The 17,409-nt window shown below is 37.8% G+C and overlaps 1 protein-coding gene across 1 annotated transcript; it reads left to right on the plus strand.

Annotated features, from left to right (window-relative positions):
- The first annotated feature begins 19 nt into the window (after positions 1 to 19).
- On the plus strand, positions 20 to 17,132 carry POLR3G (RNA polymerase III subunit G). Its single transcript, XM_084627697.1, has 7 exons — positions 20 to 260; positions 1,163 to 1,292; positions 5,786 to 5,848; positions 8,252 to 8,302; positions 12,531 to 12,601; positions 14,307 to 14,438; positions 15,239 to 17,132. Exons 1-7 carry the CDS (start codon positions 141 to 143, stop codon positions 15,323 to 15,325), a joined length of 654 nt encoding a protein of 217 aa, XP_084483823.1. The 5' UTR covers positions 20 to 140; the 3' UTR covers positions 15,326 to 17,132.
- Positions 17,133 to 17,409: the final 277 nt, after the last annotated feature.

Here is a 17,409-nt window from a genome sequence, read left to right on the forward strand (position 1 = left end):
GAGATCATAATTGATCTGAGTCATGCAATTGAAAAATACCTTTTTTTTAGTCTTTGACTTTTTTCCATCTTAATTTTGGCTTTATTTTTTGTGATACAACTAGAATCTAACAAAGGGTGTAATATTTCCAGTAACTCCAAATGGCTGGGTCAGGGAAAGGAAGAGGACGTGCTGCATTTACTTTCAACATCGAGGCAATTGGCTTTGCCAAAGGTGAAACGCTACCTGAAGTAGCATTCAAGCCCCGTCCACTGTTTCCTGTAAGTACAGAAGCATAATTTTAAGAGCATGTTGCATGTCTGTGTACTGTGTTTCATATTCATATTCAGGTAATGAGGTGAACTGTTAAACATGTGGAAAAATCCTAAACACTATCAGTCAGTTTTGAAAGTAACTAGTCCATGTAACCATGTGCTCCCAGTGAGGATTCAGGTGTTTTACACTGTTGTCTGATGATAGTATAAACAGTCTGAGTCTTGTTTATGCTACAACCTCACTGTTGCTATCATCAATGGAGCTGCACTGTGAGAGGCTTACAGATCCCATGTCTCTAATGTAGACAAGGCCACAGTGGGAAGAGACTTTTTTGTTCTTGACAGCAGATTTGTTAAATTGTATTAGACTGTCCATGAGGTAACTAGCATAATTTAAAAAAAAAAAATCAGAACCCATTGTTTAGATTAATCATGTTTAGCACAGATCCAACTGTATTTTGGGAAGAGGTATTGCTGAAGTTGTTCTTTGACTTAAGATAGCAGCAAGAGGTTCAGAGCAGGTTCAGCCTGAGGCACTGCATTTGGAGGGCTAGTGGGGTGGATGATGATTTTCACCTTGCTGCACTGATCTAAAGTCAGTTGAATTAGAATTTTATGTTTTTTAATAGTCAAGAAAATGTTTTAGATACTTGTTTTCTTTCTTTCTTTCCTGATAGAGATTTTCATGGATGGATACATTAAAAAGAAATAAATCCTTTTTACAATTTAACTGAAAAATATGCTTTATAAAGTTCTGAACATATTGTCAAAATACAATACAATACATTTGCAAACTAGCATAATACAGAATCGCACCCCTCTATAACTAGCACATTTTTTCTGCAGCTTTTTGTGTTGCTGAATGTGTTGGATATTAGCATAATAATGCACCTTAATAATTTACACAGCCAACAGATTTTAAGCCAGTGCCTCTGAAAATGGGAGAGGAAGAGGATTATATGTTGGCCTTAAAGCAAGAATTTAGAGGAAGTATGAAAAAAATGCCTTATTTTATGCGAAATGAAGATGAAAATCAAGGTTTGTTCTGCATAAATGTAATTTTTAGAACAGCAAAATGTATTTGTGTGTGAAAAATGTAATAATTAGCACTTTATATGTTCAAGCTGTAGTACTGACACTGAATAGTGAAACTTTTGCACCTAGGAGAATTACAAGTAATGCCTACATTTGCTGTAACTAAAAAGTAGTATATGGGTTTGGGAGAAGTCTGTTCTTCTCAATTTGTTTTGTTTGTGTATTTGACAACTCTGTTTAGTCAGTCAGTTTCTTCCTTGCTGAAAATGCCTTTATAATCATTAATAGTGGAGCACAGAATTCTCTATATAAATATATTTTTAAAAAGCCCAGGTTCCAATAAGGACCCTTTAAACTGTAGCCAGATTATTTTAAAATATTATATACCAATTAAAAATAATCAGTTGAAGGTTACTCTATCACGGCCCAAATTAGTCAGTGCTCCATTGTAAACTTCACAACATCCCTGAAAGACAGGTAGGTATGATAAGTAGTTTTACTGATGGCAAAGCTGAGAAGGACAGAGGTGAAGAGATTTACCAATGCTTGAATCAGTGGTGGAGGTGGAATTAGAAATCAGGAATTCCTGACCGCCAGCCTTTTGCGTGTTTCACCTAGACCATAGTATCTGTCCCCCTTTTTTTAAACCTTTATAAAACTGCAATTTAATTTTGAAAATATTTGTTGTCTTTCTCAGTGTTGGCTGACATATTGTATTTGACAGCCAATACATATGTTTTACCTTTTCATTAGTTTGTTGATAAGCGTTGTTTAAATCAAAGCTTCCAAGTCTTTGAAAATTGCATTGGGGAAAACAAAGGACCCAAGTACCTCCCAGCTTCACTGCAGGAGTATCAAAAATCTAGCAATCACAGAAGGCTGTCATTATTCAGAGTGGATTTTTTCCCTATTCAACCTTTTTTGTCAATTCCACCATCTTCCTGTGAGCCTAGCCTGACTGCCAGGTATGGTAAATGATGTTGGTTGGGGACTGTAAGGAACACAGAAATTACCATACTCAATCAGATCGAAGGTCCATTTAGTTTAGTATCCTGTGTCTGATGGTGGCCAGCACCAGATAGACAAAGCTATAAGAATCCTGCAGTAGCAGATGATCTAATCTCTGTTTCTCCTTCCAGAAGTTAGACCCATCAGCACACCTGACCCTGATTATCAAATACACAGTCATTAAGTAGTCAACTGGTGAAAGAAGTATTTCACTCCTTTTTTGTTTTCTTGGATTAAAATGACCAAATGCTCTTATGAAATGCTTTAAAATGGCAAAGGTGGCAAAAGAAAGATGTGGGAGAGAATATTGCATCTTGGCAATATCACTCGTGGATAATATTTTGTAGTATGATTTTTATTTTTTATAATGTTAATATACATTTTAGGCTGTGGAATACATGATTTGATCTGTTGGATTCAGGAGCTTAATTTTAATTCTTGTTTATTTGGGATATGGTGGGAAATTATGTGTGGGTACTGGGGTAACATCCATCAACTGAACTGAGAAGATATTATTTAAACACAAGTGTATTCTGTTGCCTGCTACTTATCGTTACTATCAGTCATGCTGAAAAATATTGTCCATCCTGCTTTCTCCTGAATGAAAATGAATGATAACTTTTGAAACATTTTAATTAACTTGAAGATAGGTGCCTTTACAAACTATGAAGGCCTGGTCTACAGCTAAAACTTAGGTCAACCTAACTAGGTTGCTCAGAGATATGAAAAACAGTAGTTAAGCCAACCCAAACCCCATTGACCTACCTACTGCCTCTTGTGGGGGTGGATTACTACAATAATGGAAAATCCCCTTTCATCACTGTAGTAAGTGTCTATGCTACAGTGGCATAAGAGAAGCTGTGCTGCTGGGTTTGGATTTGCTGGGTACCTATGGTTGATTAAGATCAATTACTGTTGCACACAGATTTTACTACATATGTTAGCCAGGGTGGATAAAAATCAATGATTTAAAAAAATAAAATTGGACTTTTTTGATAAAATGCTTTTTGAGGAAAAAACCTATACAAAGATACATTATAGCTCAAAGATATCTTATCATGGAATAGGGATTATAAATTCTAATTCTGTAGTATGAGACAATATATTCATGTAATGTTTAAGCAAAGTTTTGTAAATGAGCTCCAATAGTTCATGGATTAAGGACCCAATCTTATGGGTTCCACAGGCTTCTGTGTAGATTATTTAGGTTAATCTTTCTATCTACCCAATGGAACTCAGTGCTCAGTCTAGAAGATACCATCAGATATGCTTAGTTTTGCAGTTCTCAAACTGTGGATTTGTGTCTCCAGAGGTAACATGCTTGTTAACGGCAAAAATGTTTTAAAATAAATAAATAATATATAGAGGTGAGAAATAACAGACCTCAACTCTGTTGTCCCTCTGCAAATTTGTGTACACAGAGTCAATCCCTTACCTCTCTCTAAAAGTGCAAAGTTTCAAAAAGTTCAATGAACAGAAGATTGTTGGGGGCGGAATAGATCTGGACAAGGAGAAGAAGTCTGGAGATAAATGTGAGAAGCAAGGAACATATGCTTGTTTTGTTAAAATATTATATGTTTGCAGTTGAAGAAAAAAATCCAGAATACTTAACGTTGTTGTTTTAGTTAAATAAAACAATTTAAATGTCTGTCTGGTGATGTTCTCCTCCTAATACAGCATGGCAAGAAAATCCTCCAAATATTAATGATTAACCTGTTAAATTGGAGATAGTTCACCTCGCAATGACTTCATATATCTGCTTCAGTTACCTTTAGTAAATGAAAAAAACAAACAATCATTCATTTTCTGATATAGCTGTAAAAGTAATCTGAAAAGTTTTCAAAATAAATCACTGTTTAAAAATGTATAGTGTGTACCTTCTAAAAATGAAACCTACATCTATCTCTGAGTTGTAAAAAATATGTATTAAGGTTATAACAACCAACAAGAATGCACTTTTATGTAGAAAACCATGATTAAATCAAGTCTTCCTGACTAGTGTTTTAAATCAAATCTACCCTGATGTTAGCAGTTGCAATAACGTTCCTCCATAATGGGCTTCATCCTGAAATCAAAGCCACTGGTTTTTCCTCTCCTGACATTGACAGTTCATACAAAAAACACCCAACACCAGTTACTTTAGGTGCCCCTTGAGGCACCATCGTTTTAAACATAAGCTTTTGTTCCACTATATTCTTGGCTCTTGTGCTTACATTTGCCCTGGTAACAGACTGGAAGCCCAAGTGATGGGGAGTCATATATGTAATTGATTTAGAGTTGAATGTACTGTTACCTTTCCACCTCCCATCATCCTAATTTGTCTCATTATTTTACTCTGTGTCTTGTGTAAATCTTAGACTCTGAGCTCTCTGGGGTGGTTTGTTAGTACAGTGCCTAGTATACAGGGGCCTTCTTTTTTTTTTGGGAATCATTAGGCATTACTGCAGTAGAAATTAATTTTCTAATTTTATTTATTTTTTTTGTTTTGAGGCATTATGGTTTATAGTAATAAAGAAGGACTAACACTCAAGAATGCCTAAGTTCCAGTCTCAGTGTTTTTCTTTACTGAGGGATGACTTGTCTACATGGGAAGGTTTTTCATTATAATCTAAGGTGTGGATTTAAAATGATATAACTCTTCATGTAGACACTCTTTTTTTTTCCAATATGAGTGCATTTTTTCAGTTAAGTTTATGTTGCTTGGGAAAGGGATTAAGCCATACTGAAAAAAGCCACATACCAGATAAGACTTTGTCTACACTAGACAGGGGTCATAGTATAAATATACCAGCAAACCTTCTTAATGGAGGCACAATGTAGATATAGCTTATACTGGTTCCCTAAATAAAATAAGCTATACTGGCAAAAGGACTTTTTTTGCTCGTATAACTGTGTCGACAGTAGAGCTTTTGCCAACCTGTATACTAGATCAGTATAAACGGTAAAACTTTCCCATGTAGGCAAGGTCTAACTGACTAAATCCTCATCTACGCTGGGGCCTGGTCTATACAAGGAAAGTAGGTAAGTATTCAGTGAAAAATCCCCACACTTGAGTGATGCTGTTAAACTGACCTAACCCCCAGTGTAGACTGCGCTAGGTTGACGGGAGAATTCTCTCGTCGACTTAGCTACTGTCTCTCGAGAAGGTGGATTACCTACGCCAATGGGAGAACCTTCCCATCGGTGTAGGTAGTGTCTTCACGGATGTGCTACCAGGGTGCAGTTGTGCTGCTGTAGCGGTTTAAGTGTAGACAAGTCTTTATGCATGTTAGTAGTCCCATTGATTTCAAGGGAACTGCTCACAGTAGTACAGTTAAACATGTTCATCATCAGCACAATGGAAAGTGCATCTGTATAAAAGGAAGGTGTGTGTGTGTGTGTATGTATATTTGGGTCAAGGGAAGCATATAATAGTGTTTGGATTGCCTTGGTTAATAGCATGTAAATGAAATAGAATTCAATAACTGCAGGTTTTTCTTGTTCTCTAGGAATTGAAAAATATAGTAAAAAGTACCTGCAGATGAAAAAAGAATCCATGGAATGGACCCCAGGTAATAATGTAAATTACAACAGTGAAATTCTGCATGGATCTTGAGTAATCTGCCAGTTTTCTTAAATGCCCAGTGTGACCAGAGTCCAAGGGAAGTCTACTGAGGTCATTCAATTAGGGTGAACTGCAAAGAATGGGGCAGGCAATCCCCAAAGGTGATGGATATTCCACTACTTAGATTTAACAAGCCAGCACAAAACAGCTTCTATAATACCTCACTGGTTACCCAGAAGCCAACAACACAGTTCCCTTGAAGTAATCCAGCCTTAGGCCTCCACCCAGACACGCAAGTCAAATATGACAAGGATTACTGAAAATCTTATTCATCATATAAAAAAGTTCTACCAATCCCAAAGGATCGGACACATTACCTCCCAGGTTAATGAATATTCCAGATCTTACCCAAATACATGCTTACAGCCAATTCTTATTAACTAACCTACAATTTATTTAAAAAGAAAAGAGAGAGGATTGGTTAAGAGATCAGTATACATAAAGACATGAGTCAATCTTAAGATTCAGATTCATAGCAGAGATGGTGAGCTTTGTAGATGCAAAGAGTTCTTTCAGAAATAGTTCATAGGTTATAGTCTAATGTTTATATTCAGGGTGGTCCAGTCAGGACTGGGATCTCAGTTCTTATGGCTCAGGCTTCCCCTGCATGAAGCCTCAGGCAGATCTGAGATAAAAAGGATTGGGACCCAAACATCTTTATACAGTTTCAGGCCTTCTTGTGACAGCTTGTAGTTCTTTGGCAAACAATAGACACTCATGTGGACTTTGAAGTGGACCCATTTCCTAAGCATTACCGGTAATTATTCACACAGATTAACGTAAGGCAATTGCCTGTTTTTCCACCATTCACAGATGATTTGCTATACGTTTCAAAGAGAGATGAATCCAGTGATATCCTATGTTTACAGTTCATTTAAATGTTAAGATGGTCTTTTGATCTCTGAATTAACAGAATACAGCATAGACAGGGACTCTGATTATATTGTTGATCTCTACCAATATATATGTAAAAACACAAACATTATCCACCTATATGTTTTTAAAGGTTGAATTTGAGTCATTTATCTTGTAGGATTCTTAACGCTTTCTGGTCATGCCCCAACGCGAGATTGATGTCGAAGAGAGCTAATTAGAGCTCCTGCATAAACCTCAAGCATCTCCCAACCTTGACAAGGCATCAGCCACAAGATTCTGTTTCCTTTGATATGAATTATGTCCATATCAAACTCCTGCAACGGAGTAACCTAGAATTGGTTTCTTTTGCTTTGTGTAACCATACCAAGGGAGCATGATCACTGAACATGGTAAACATCTTGTTATACAAATAGGGTTTGAGTTGCTTTACTGCTCACACAGTTGCACAGCATAGCATAGTGTTGTTCAGTGGGTGTCAATTTTTCTCTTAGATATGCAATGGGATGCCTTTTACCCACTTCCCCATCCTGAATCAGCACAGCTCCCAGCCCCCTCTGTAAGCACAATTCTTCAAGGGTTTTTCTGTCAAGATCTTCATATGATCATGGCTCACTCTTTGTAACTGATTTTTAATTCTTAAACTCTCCAATATCAAAATTAATTTTTGACAAGCGTGTGGTTCTGATCCAGAAACCCAATTAACCTGTGGCAATGTGTATCCAAGACAGACTATGCCACAGTGACCAGAGTCCCAGGAGAGCCAACTGAGGTCACTCAATTAGGGTGAACTGCAAAGAATGGTCACGCGTCACACCCAGTTTCTCCATTTTAAAACAATGCCAGTCAAATGGCATTTGCAACCTTTCTAAATTGTGTATTCCTTGTGGAGGTGCAGACACATGTTTTACCACTGCAAACTTGACAAACCTGTATTTGAGCTGCCTGAAAAAATAAATCTGATTTTTTTCCACCTTTGCTTGCAACTTAGTTTCTCAGACTTGCATCACATTTTCCCCAAAAAATTCAAGCTTGAGCTGAGGATTAACATGAGAAATTTAATCAATGAAAATTTGTGGTGTCAGTGATCTGAAGATTTGGGGTTTGGAATGGAAAGGCCACCTCAGCTTTATCTATATAGCTTCACTACAGCTAATTATTACATGTAAATTAAAGGTTATTAGGTTCACTTATGTCTGAACTTCGGTTGCTTCTTTGGGGAAGAAACTCTTTTTTGTTCTATGGGCCTGATTCTGTAAATCTTTATACTAGGGCTAAACTTCAAGTACACTTCAGGTACTGTGTTTACTTTAGTGGGACTAGTTGGATACCAAAAATTTGAGCCTGTTTCAGTATCAGGGTCTGTATTTGTACTGCACCAAGAACATTAGGACCCCAACCCTCCTTGGGTCCTTTGGGCACTAATGTAATACAAATAAATAATAGTTCCTATATATTAAAATTATTTCTTTTGCAGATTGGAGAAGGCTCCCAAGAGAGATGAAGCCAAGGAAAAAGACCAAAAAAGGTAGCTGTTGTAGTTTTAAGGAGCATTCAGTGCCTAGCAATTATATGTGAGAGAGACAATTGTTAGAGCTGGTTGAAAATAAAACAGTGGTAATAATTTTTGAAACATTTTGACTAGGATTTTTTTTTTAAACATTATTTGACTGGTCTGTTTATTGTTTTATAGGATGTTTTCAGAACTACCAAAAACTAAATTTTGATATTTTAAAGAAAATAATAGTGAACTTATTGGAGCTTATTGTTGCATCGGATGAAGTGAGCTGTAGCTCACGAAAGCTTATGCTCAAATAAATTGGTTAGTCTCTAAGGTGCCACAAGTACTCCTTTTCTTTTTGCGAATACAGACTAACACGGCTGTTACTCTGAAACCTGTTATTGGAGCTGGTGTATCTGCATTTCCTGCTTTGCATACCAATATGTCTTTGAATGCTGATGGGGTAGCACTGAGTTATTTAAAAAATACTTGTATTCTTTTGCTGTTGCTTTCAGAAGTTTGCAAACATCTTTCACCGCTGTTTTCCCATACTCCATGATTTGTGTTCCTGCTTGTGATTTGGTTGGCTCTTCTGTTTGTTTTAGTTTTTGTGTGTGAATAAATGTAACTTCTGCTTTTCCCTATTTTTCCTTTTTCTGTTTATTTTCAGCTCTCTTTGACAGAATTGTGAACCAGATCCTTCAACAGCAGTTAGAGCTGGTATTGGTTGCTCTGAAAGAGAAAGCAGTTTAATTTTCACTACAAAATGTCATAAAATGTATTTATTTTTCAGTGTTCCCCGGCATGCATGACCATTATTCCAATTTTCTCTGGAGAACTATTGTTTTGTTGATGTGAAGCAACCCTTTGACTGATACCTAGATGTCTGTTACGTATAATTATTTACTTTCATTACCCCTTGTCCAAGTCTGTAGTGAGTCATCTTTCAGTTCAAGGATAAAATAGAACACAGAAAAGTGACTGTGCAGTAGTCATGGAGACTGGCTCATCTGGAAGCTTTGTTCCTTTTAAGAGCCTCACTGAGAAGCATGGTACTAAAAGTAGAGTGCAAGCATTCTCCTGGAAATTAAATTCTTATTGTCAGGATCGCCAAAGAAGAATAACCAGTATATAGCTGTTGTTCAAAAGTGTAATTAGTGCTGTATTTACACAGACTTTGAGCCAGTAATTGGCTCTCCCAGATCCTAAGAAAATCAGCTGCTGATTTGTCCCTTTGCTCGAGTGACATTAAATGATGACCATAAACATAGGCTCAAAGTCACTGCCTTTAAGATACATTTTTATTAATTTGATCTCACACCAAAAGTGACCATTTTTCTCTTTAATATCAACAACAAAAATCAACTGAACAGTTTAACTTCTGTGAACATAAGAAAGATACAGATTCCTTTACAAAATATATGTATATAAGCCTTTCAGAAAACATAGTCTGCAGAGGTTTGTAGAAAGGTGGCCATTACATCATTCTGGCATACTCTGAGAACAATAATCTGGATCAGTGGTTCTCAGACTTCAGCAGGACCCCCATTTTGATTTAAAAAGTTTTTGTGGACCCACAAGCCAGCTTCTAACTTTCCATAGGGGTGCTCAGCCCCTGCTCTGCCCCAGGCCCTTCCCCCACTCCACTGCTTTCCCAAGGCCCCACCTCTTCCTGCCATTCCTCTACCCCGCCTCTTTCCTTCCCTGAGCGCACCCTGTCCCTGCTCCGCCTCCCAGCCCCTCCTGTACGCCACTGAACGGCTGTTCTGTGATGTGCAAGAGGCACTAGGAGGGAAGGGGAGGAGTTGATCAGCGAGGGTGGAGGCCCCCCCGGACATGACTCATGGATCTGCTGGAGTAAGGACACCTGTTTGAGCCTCACTGATCTAGATAACACATTATAATCAAGTCAAATGTGTGTGTTTTTAGAAGAGGGTGAGTTTTGGGTTTTCCCCTCTTAGCGCAAGTTAGTTTTTCTATCTTGGAATCCAACCCAACTTGCTTTGCCCATTCTAACTATATATGTTGCTGAGAGTGACTTTTACTTCTGGATAATGACATTGCCATGGTTAAAGGGCTAGTTGCACCTCTGTCCGTTTTCTGGTCTCTGAGTGCACCCCGTCATGTTTTAGGATTCATGCCTTTACCTCCCAGGGGTGGAATTCTGCAGTTCTGCCTCTCTGAGACCATGCCCTTCGCTACATCATGATGTATTTCAACCATGCGTACCCAGCAGGTGCAACTGTGTTTGGCGTCTTTGGTTCTGCCCTTTGAGAAACTGACCAGGTGTATGTAGTGACCAGTCGCCTTAGAACCAACATATTATTTATTTTAACAGAAAGAACAAAGCGTTTAGAGAAAAAGGATTGTAAGATAATAGTTTTACATGCCTAAAACCCTGCCGTCCTGTGATGGTGACCTAGGAAGGCCTAACTGCTTCAGACCACCCGTCCGCCCCCCGTCCTCCTCCCCGCCCAGCAAGTGTCTGTATATCGACCTGGTTCTCCTGAACAACTCTTCTCCCCCACCCACCTCCAAAAAAACAAAAAAAAACCCCAACCCTCTCCTGAGAGTTTCTTTTTAAACTGCTATATATCTTCCGCTTCCCAGGCCTTTTCCTTAGTGGCATTGTTTTTTAACAACCCTCAAATGTTTTTGGAGAAGTGGCTTATCTTAAGCCATTCTGTTTCCTTCCTGTTTGCTTTCCTTATAGCTCTCTATAAAACTAAACCAGTATATTCAGAAACAAGCATCCTCACAATCAGGTCAACATACAGTTAATAAATTATTACATAGTAGCTCCACTTGCATCAAAGATGTACTGTGTTGGATTGTTAGACGTATGCTAAAAATATTTCCTCGTTGCCACAGCATCCCTATCTAGATAAAATATTCAAGTGAACATCAGCACTGTCAATGACAAATGCTTCCTGCATAGTAGAATCTATATCTTTCTGTCAGTCTTTAGTCTTTTCTCAAAAGCTAGTCCAGATAAAACACAATCAGGTTGTGTTCTAGTGTACCTGCACACAGCTTCCAACACTTTCTATAAGTTCCTATCCTCATTGTTCAATAAGTGAAGAGTAAGTCTTGTAATTCTAGAGAGGTTATGTTGCATTCTTCTTACAAGACAAAGAAGTTGAATCCCAACTACAAGTGCAAATCTCAGCTCCTTTTCTACTATGGCATTATGACTGCCATCTCTATAATTTTGCAGTTTATAGGTTATCACATAAAGAGGAATTAATGCTATATCCCCATTTGAGAAATCCTTGTCTAGTGGGTAAAGTAGAGGACTTGGGATCTAAAGATCTGAGTTCTATTCTTGGCTTTTCCATTGACAACTTAGTACTTTTTGATAGTCAGATGGGACTTGACATTTTTGAAAATTAGGGCCTAAAGTGCTCGGTGTCTACTTTGTCATTCCAAAAATGGAGCTGCCTCTTGGGAGTCATTATTTTACAGTTATACTGTAGGCAAGACCCTTAAATAGCTTGGTTTTAAACAAAGTGCACGTACCTATGTAAAATTAAAAGTTCACTCCTTTGTGGGGTTTGGTTTTATTAACAAAGAATGAAAGAAAGTAAAGGTCATCTCAAGCCTTTTCTACAGGATTGCTTTTCTACAGGATTCTACAGGATGTCAAGGTTGCTTAGCCAACACCCTAGGTTATTTCTCCCTGAAGAGATAGATCTACTTCACTTACATCCATGTAATAAGCAACCTGGAGTCAGCAGAAGCAACCTAGCCCTTTCTCAGCTGGATCAACAGCTGTTAAGATGGCAGGATGTTTGAAAGTGAGGACTGCCAGCCTACTACAAACACCTACTATGATCTTGAAGCTACATATGCTGAACAAGAATTAAAATGATATTCCAGGGGTTTCTAATATATTTAAGAAGATGGAAAATGACAATAATACGTATTTTCTTCTGTACGTTCTTAACCAGCTTTGAATATATGTTTGAAAATTATTTGACTGAAGCTTAATATCACAATTTGGACAAATGCCTATTCAAAGTTGAGTTTCAGATCTGCCCGAATTAGGGAAAAGTGCAGCATTTACATAAATTGGGCTATTGCAATTCAGTGCAGGGTAAAGGATTTGCAACTGTAAAGTAAGGATATAGCACAGACATTACATTAATTTGCCATGACAGATGTTAACAGTGCTGTAATCTCTAACAGTGAGTAATGTGTATTTTCCATGTAGGAATTAAGAAGGTAAATTAAGTAACTTATTATTTTACTTCAGCAGGTGAAAAAACGAAAAAGGCAAAAGTTGCCACACCCACAAGTCATGTGGATGTGTTGAAAAAAATTGAGGTAAGACCTACTTGATGCAAAAGATGCAGTTTCTCTGTATAGCCTCTGTTGTGCAATACATGCTTACTCCCGGGGGAATTCTGCACCAAAAAATAAAAAATGCTGTGCACAGTATTTTAAAATTCTGCATGTTTTATTTGTCAAAATAATGCAATATAAACACTCTGGTTTCAATTATTTAGGCAATTTATTTAAACTACAATACCATGGATGGAGATTTGGCGTGGGGAGCATTGAAGAAAATCCCCAACCCCCCTTGCCTAATAGTAATGTAGCTAGGTTTGATCCTTTATTTCTAGTTATTAGTCAACAAATATATGCAGTCATATGCTCAGTGTTACATCATAGGCAACTAAAGAGCAAGTGAAGCTGGGGAATCAAACTCCAGAAAGGTCAGTAATAAACAGTTCATGGAGCACATTTTAATAGGAAATTTTTTCAGTCCATTTAGACCAGTTCTAATCACTAAAGCACCATAAGCATTTATAAGCCATATTGTCCTTTACACTAGTCTGGCAATGTAAAGGAGCCTTACAACTTTTACACTTCTTTTATACTCCTGGGGGAATTCACAGGACAATGGCAACAATTCACTAAGCAGGCAGGCTGCTACATTCTGCTCTGCCTGAGTAGAGAGAGTCTGTCCCATGCCTACCTCCTCAGAAACACCCCAAAGCCCTGCCCCTCCACACTGAGCATGGCGCAATAGCAAGCAAGAGGGACAGTGTGCCACTCTCACACTCATGACTGGCCAGATCCCGCCCTGCTCCCAGAGGTGATTTACGTCTCTAGTGGCTGCTCCAGGTGCCTGAACTGACCTGCCTGCACTGCTCTGGAGAGGTGTGGCTTCCCTTTGCTTCCCCATCGGAAGTCATTTTTCTGCAGGGAAGCAAAGAAATCTGCGAGGGACATGAATTGTGTGCATGTGCAGTGACACAGAATTCCCCCAGGAATAAAGCTGCAGAAAGAGAATTCAATAGCTGTTACATCTCAATCATCCTACATTGGGTGGGACTTCTCACATTTTAGCCATTTCTCTGGTCAGGTCTGGTCTTGTTTTGCCGTGCCTTGGTGACACATGACTGTATGGTGTCTGAAGACATGGGAAGGAGAGATCTATCAGTGATCCCAAAGGGAAGGAGAGATCTATCAGTGCCCTCTCAACCTACCAGTGTTGCAAATAAACCCATGTAGTGAGTTGAGAAGAGAGGGCGTGAGAAGGGGACATTTGGAGGCAATGGCTAGGCAAATTGGGAGGAAATTTTGATCATAATTGTAGACGTATGTGTTGCACACAATGGTATTAAGAGGTTGAGAGGCAGAGTTGCCCTGTGTGTCTTTGTCTGATTTAGTACGTACGCATATTGGAGCAGATGTTATGTGGTGTTCTTTGTCTTATAAAGCACCATGTGTGCCTGCACAAATAACTACCACTTTATCCTAAGATAACGGGGAAGAGAATTCAGCACTGTAGTACTACACCAAATGTGCTAAAAACATAATGGCTAGTATTCGATCTAATAAGTCCTAGGAAAATCCTGGCATTTTGGTAAGCAACATAATTGCCTGTTATTTTTACACCATTGTTTGGTTAGTTGCATTATTATTATTATTAGTTGCAATACAACAAAACTAAACTCTGCATTTTGATAGCGTGGAGGATATGTTGTTGATAGACTCCTTAACATGTTCTAACTTGTGACAGGAGTTGGAAAAGAAAGGTGACGAAGAAAAATCTGATGAGGAAAAGGAGAAAGAAAAAGACAAAGAGGATGAAGAGGAAGAAGAAGCAGCAGCAAATGAACAAGAAGAATATGATGAAGAGGAACATGAAGAGGTACTGGTTCCTTTTCTAGCTCTAACAAAACAGACCCTATTTGTTAGAGGTAAATATGGTGACAGGAATGATGACTGAAACCACGTGTACCAACAAAGTTGTTAGCTGTTCTGCATTAGAGGAAAAGTTGGTATGAGAAAGGCACTATTACGTGGACTAGCTGCACATTATGCTGCTTAGTGCGGTGATTGATTTTAAGAGGTTCTGTTAGATATGTTAGTATCACCAAAATCTTGCAAAATCTTGTTTCAGCAGTTAGAAGTGAGTCCTGGCACTAAGAGTGGATGTCATTATTTATTTGTATCACTGATAAAGCGCAGCAAGTTTATAGTGATACTTTTACAAAGATCTAAGACAGTTTTTCATAACATGCTTTCAAACTATTTGTCTTAGTTCCCCAATGTTATGGTGGCTGTTGGCATCTGAAAACAACAGAAGATTTAAAAAAAAAGAAAAAAAAAAAAGATCCAGATTATATCTCAGGCTGCATTGGAGTGTGATCCAAATGGCTCATGACCTTAGGTAACTGTAGCTCCTCCAGCAAAGAAAGCATTCAAGGCACCATGAGTGTGTCCATGTATAGACAATCAAACTTTAAACATCCCAAAATGTAGGTCTTTTCCTCTCTCATCAAACTAGGAAAGGAGGATGTATCCCTGTATATTCTTCTTTCAAAATCATACTGTATTCTCCTGATTAGGATTATGAGGCAATGTGCCTCGTTTAATAACAGTGCATTTAATTGTTTCATCTACATCAGTAACTTAAAGTATTTTGATCTATAATGTATTTTCATTTAGGAAAACGACTATATTGCTTCATATTTTGAAGATGGCGATGACTTTGGTGCTGGCAGTGATGACAATATGGATGAAGCAACCTATTAGTAATTTATATTAGATTGTGTCCTATCCTGGCCTTCTAAGACATCCACTAAACCATTTGGACCCAGTTGTAGGTGGGCTGAGCAACCGCAACTCTTGATGCAGCTACTTGAAGTTGGAGCGCTGAGTTCACCCTCAGATGAAAGGGCATTTTTTTCTGGTTTATTTAACTGAGTTGAAAAATGGGAGACCTAGCTGCCATATTACTGTTCTTCCCAAATGCTTTGAAGACAGATATTTATCACTGCAAGGTTCTCTAGAACTCTGTATCTGGGAGTTCTAGAGAACCTTGCAGTGATAAATATCTGTCTTCAAAGCATTTGGGAAGAACATATATGCCTTTGTATTGCTTCTGCTGCACTGGAAAAGAATATACATTTTGACTGAATTGTGCCTAAGCATTTGCACTTCTCTATGCATGGGAGGGATCAAATCCTGTTCCGGATGTGAAGTCATATTTCAGAGGATACTGAAGTAAGTAGCAAAACTTGTATTGACTTAAGCGAACCAGGATTTGGTCCTTTCTGAACACAAGCTGTTCTTACTTAGCTGCTGACATTTTAAAGGAATTTATATAATTTCTGTAATCAGGGGATTGAAATCTAACTGAACACTGAGCACTTTCTTGAACAAAGTAGCCTAAAAGTACTTTGGTACTGTGGACTAAAAAGTAAGGAGATAATTTTGAAGGCTCTTGCATTCTAATCAACAGACTTTCATAATTCAGCACTTTGACGAATAGGGAGCATCTTTCAAACCAGTGCTTGTTGGGTGTAAGGAGACTTAATAAATGAGATTAGATTGTGTTTTATGAATTCCTGTTTACTGGAAGTGAGGTCTGGGGCTAATTAGTAGTTTCATTTAGAGAGGGGTTGTGGCTGAGGTTTGAGCAAGGGAGTGGGAAACCAGGAAATCCTGATTTCTCGGTTTGGCTCTTCTCTGTGGCCTTGGACAAGTCCCTCAACATCTCTGCATCAGTTTCTCCAGCTGTTAAATGGGGAAAATACTACTTCCTACCTCATAGTACTGTTGTGAGAGTTGATGTTTATAAAAAAATACTAACTATATAAATGTGAAATATTGTTTTTATGTAATTTACTTCCCAGCACAGCCAAAAAATCAGACTGTAAAATAAAGGTACATATACTAAAAGAGTAATATGCTATCGTAAACTGTGAGGGTGGTGAAAACAATAACGTAAATGCTATAAATATTCTATATTTGTGGCTGAATATGTTGTGACTCTAATCTTTCTATTACAGTAATCCTAGGAGTTATTTATAACAATAGTTGGTAGGTACAACATTCAAATGTATCTCTAATATTTTTGTGTTTCTAAGCAATTTAAAATAGGTCTTATTTTTTTAAAAACTGTTTGTTTTGCTTAAATTCACTCAAAATGAATAGAAAGCACTGGATCCTAAAATCTCAGCATCATCTGAAATGTCACTGTTTCAATTATGGCCTTTGATGTCTTTTTGAAGTAGCCACAGGAGCTGTCTTCATAAAAGGAGAAGCATGTGGTTTTATAGAATAGGCTTTAAATTTCCTTTCTGCCAATCTTCAAGGAAACTTAAAGCTTATTCTTCTTATTGTTTTTTGTTTCCTTTATGCTGCTGTTTTTCTCTGAAGTATTCCCAGCTGGACTCATAACTACTCTCAAAGACAGAGATGCTGAGGATAAATTTAAAGCAAAATCAATAGAAACCATTTTAGCTGACTTGAGGATTGTGGGGGGCTTCAGATTTTTAAATTTAATTTAAAATTTAATAAAAATGAATGAAAAATTGAAAATAAACTTTTTCCTCTAGAATTATTAAGCTCAGAAATGTCACTAAAAGGCTCTAACCTATGCTTTTGTTGTTCCTCTGCACAAATTGGAACCTGTGTTAGTTGATCAGATTGGTCCTCTTTCTTTTCGCTCTTTAGCTGTTGAGAACTAAAAAATGTGTTCTCATCTAGTGAGAAACTGGTTATTTGGTTTTTTTTTAAATCTTATAAGCTTTTAAAGTTTGTTTCTCGATGGTTGGGGAACATGTTTGCCAAACAATACTTTACCTCAGTGCTAACTCTGAAACAATAGAGAG

The sequence above is a fragment of the Lepidochelys olivacea genome, assembly GCF_965140295.1.
Source record: "Lepidochelys olivacea isolate rLepOli2 genome assembly, chromosome: 5".
Classification (NCBI taxonomy): Eukaryota; Metazoa; Chordata; order Testudines; family Cheloniidae; genus Lepidochelys; species Lepidochelys olivacea.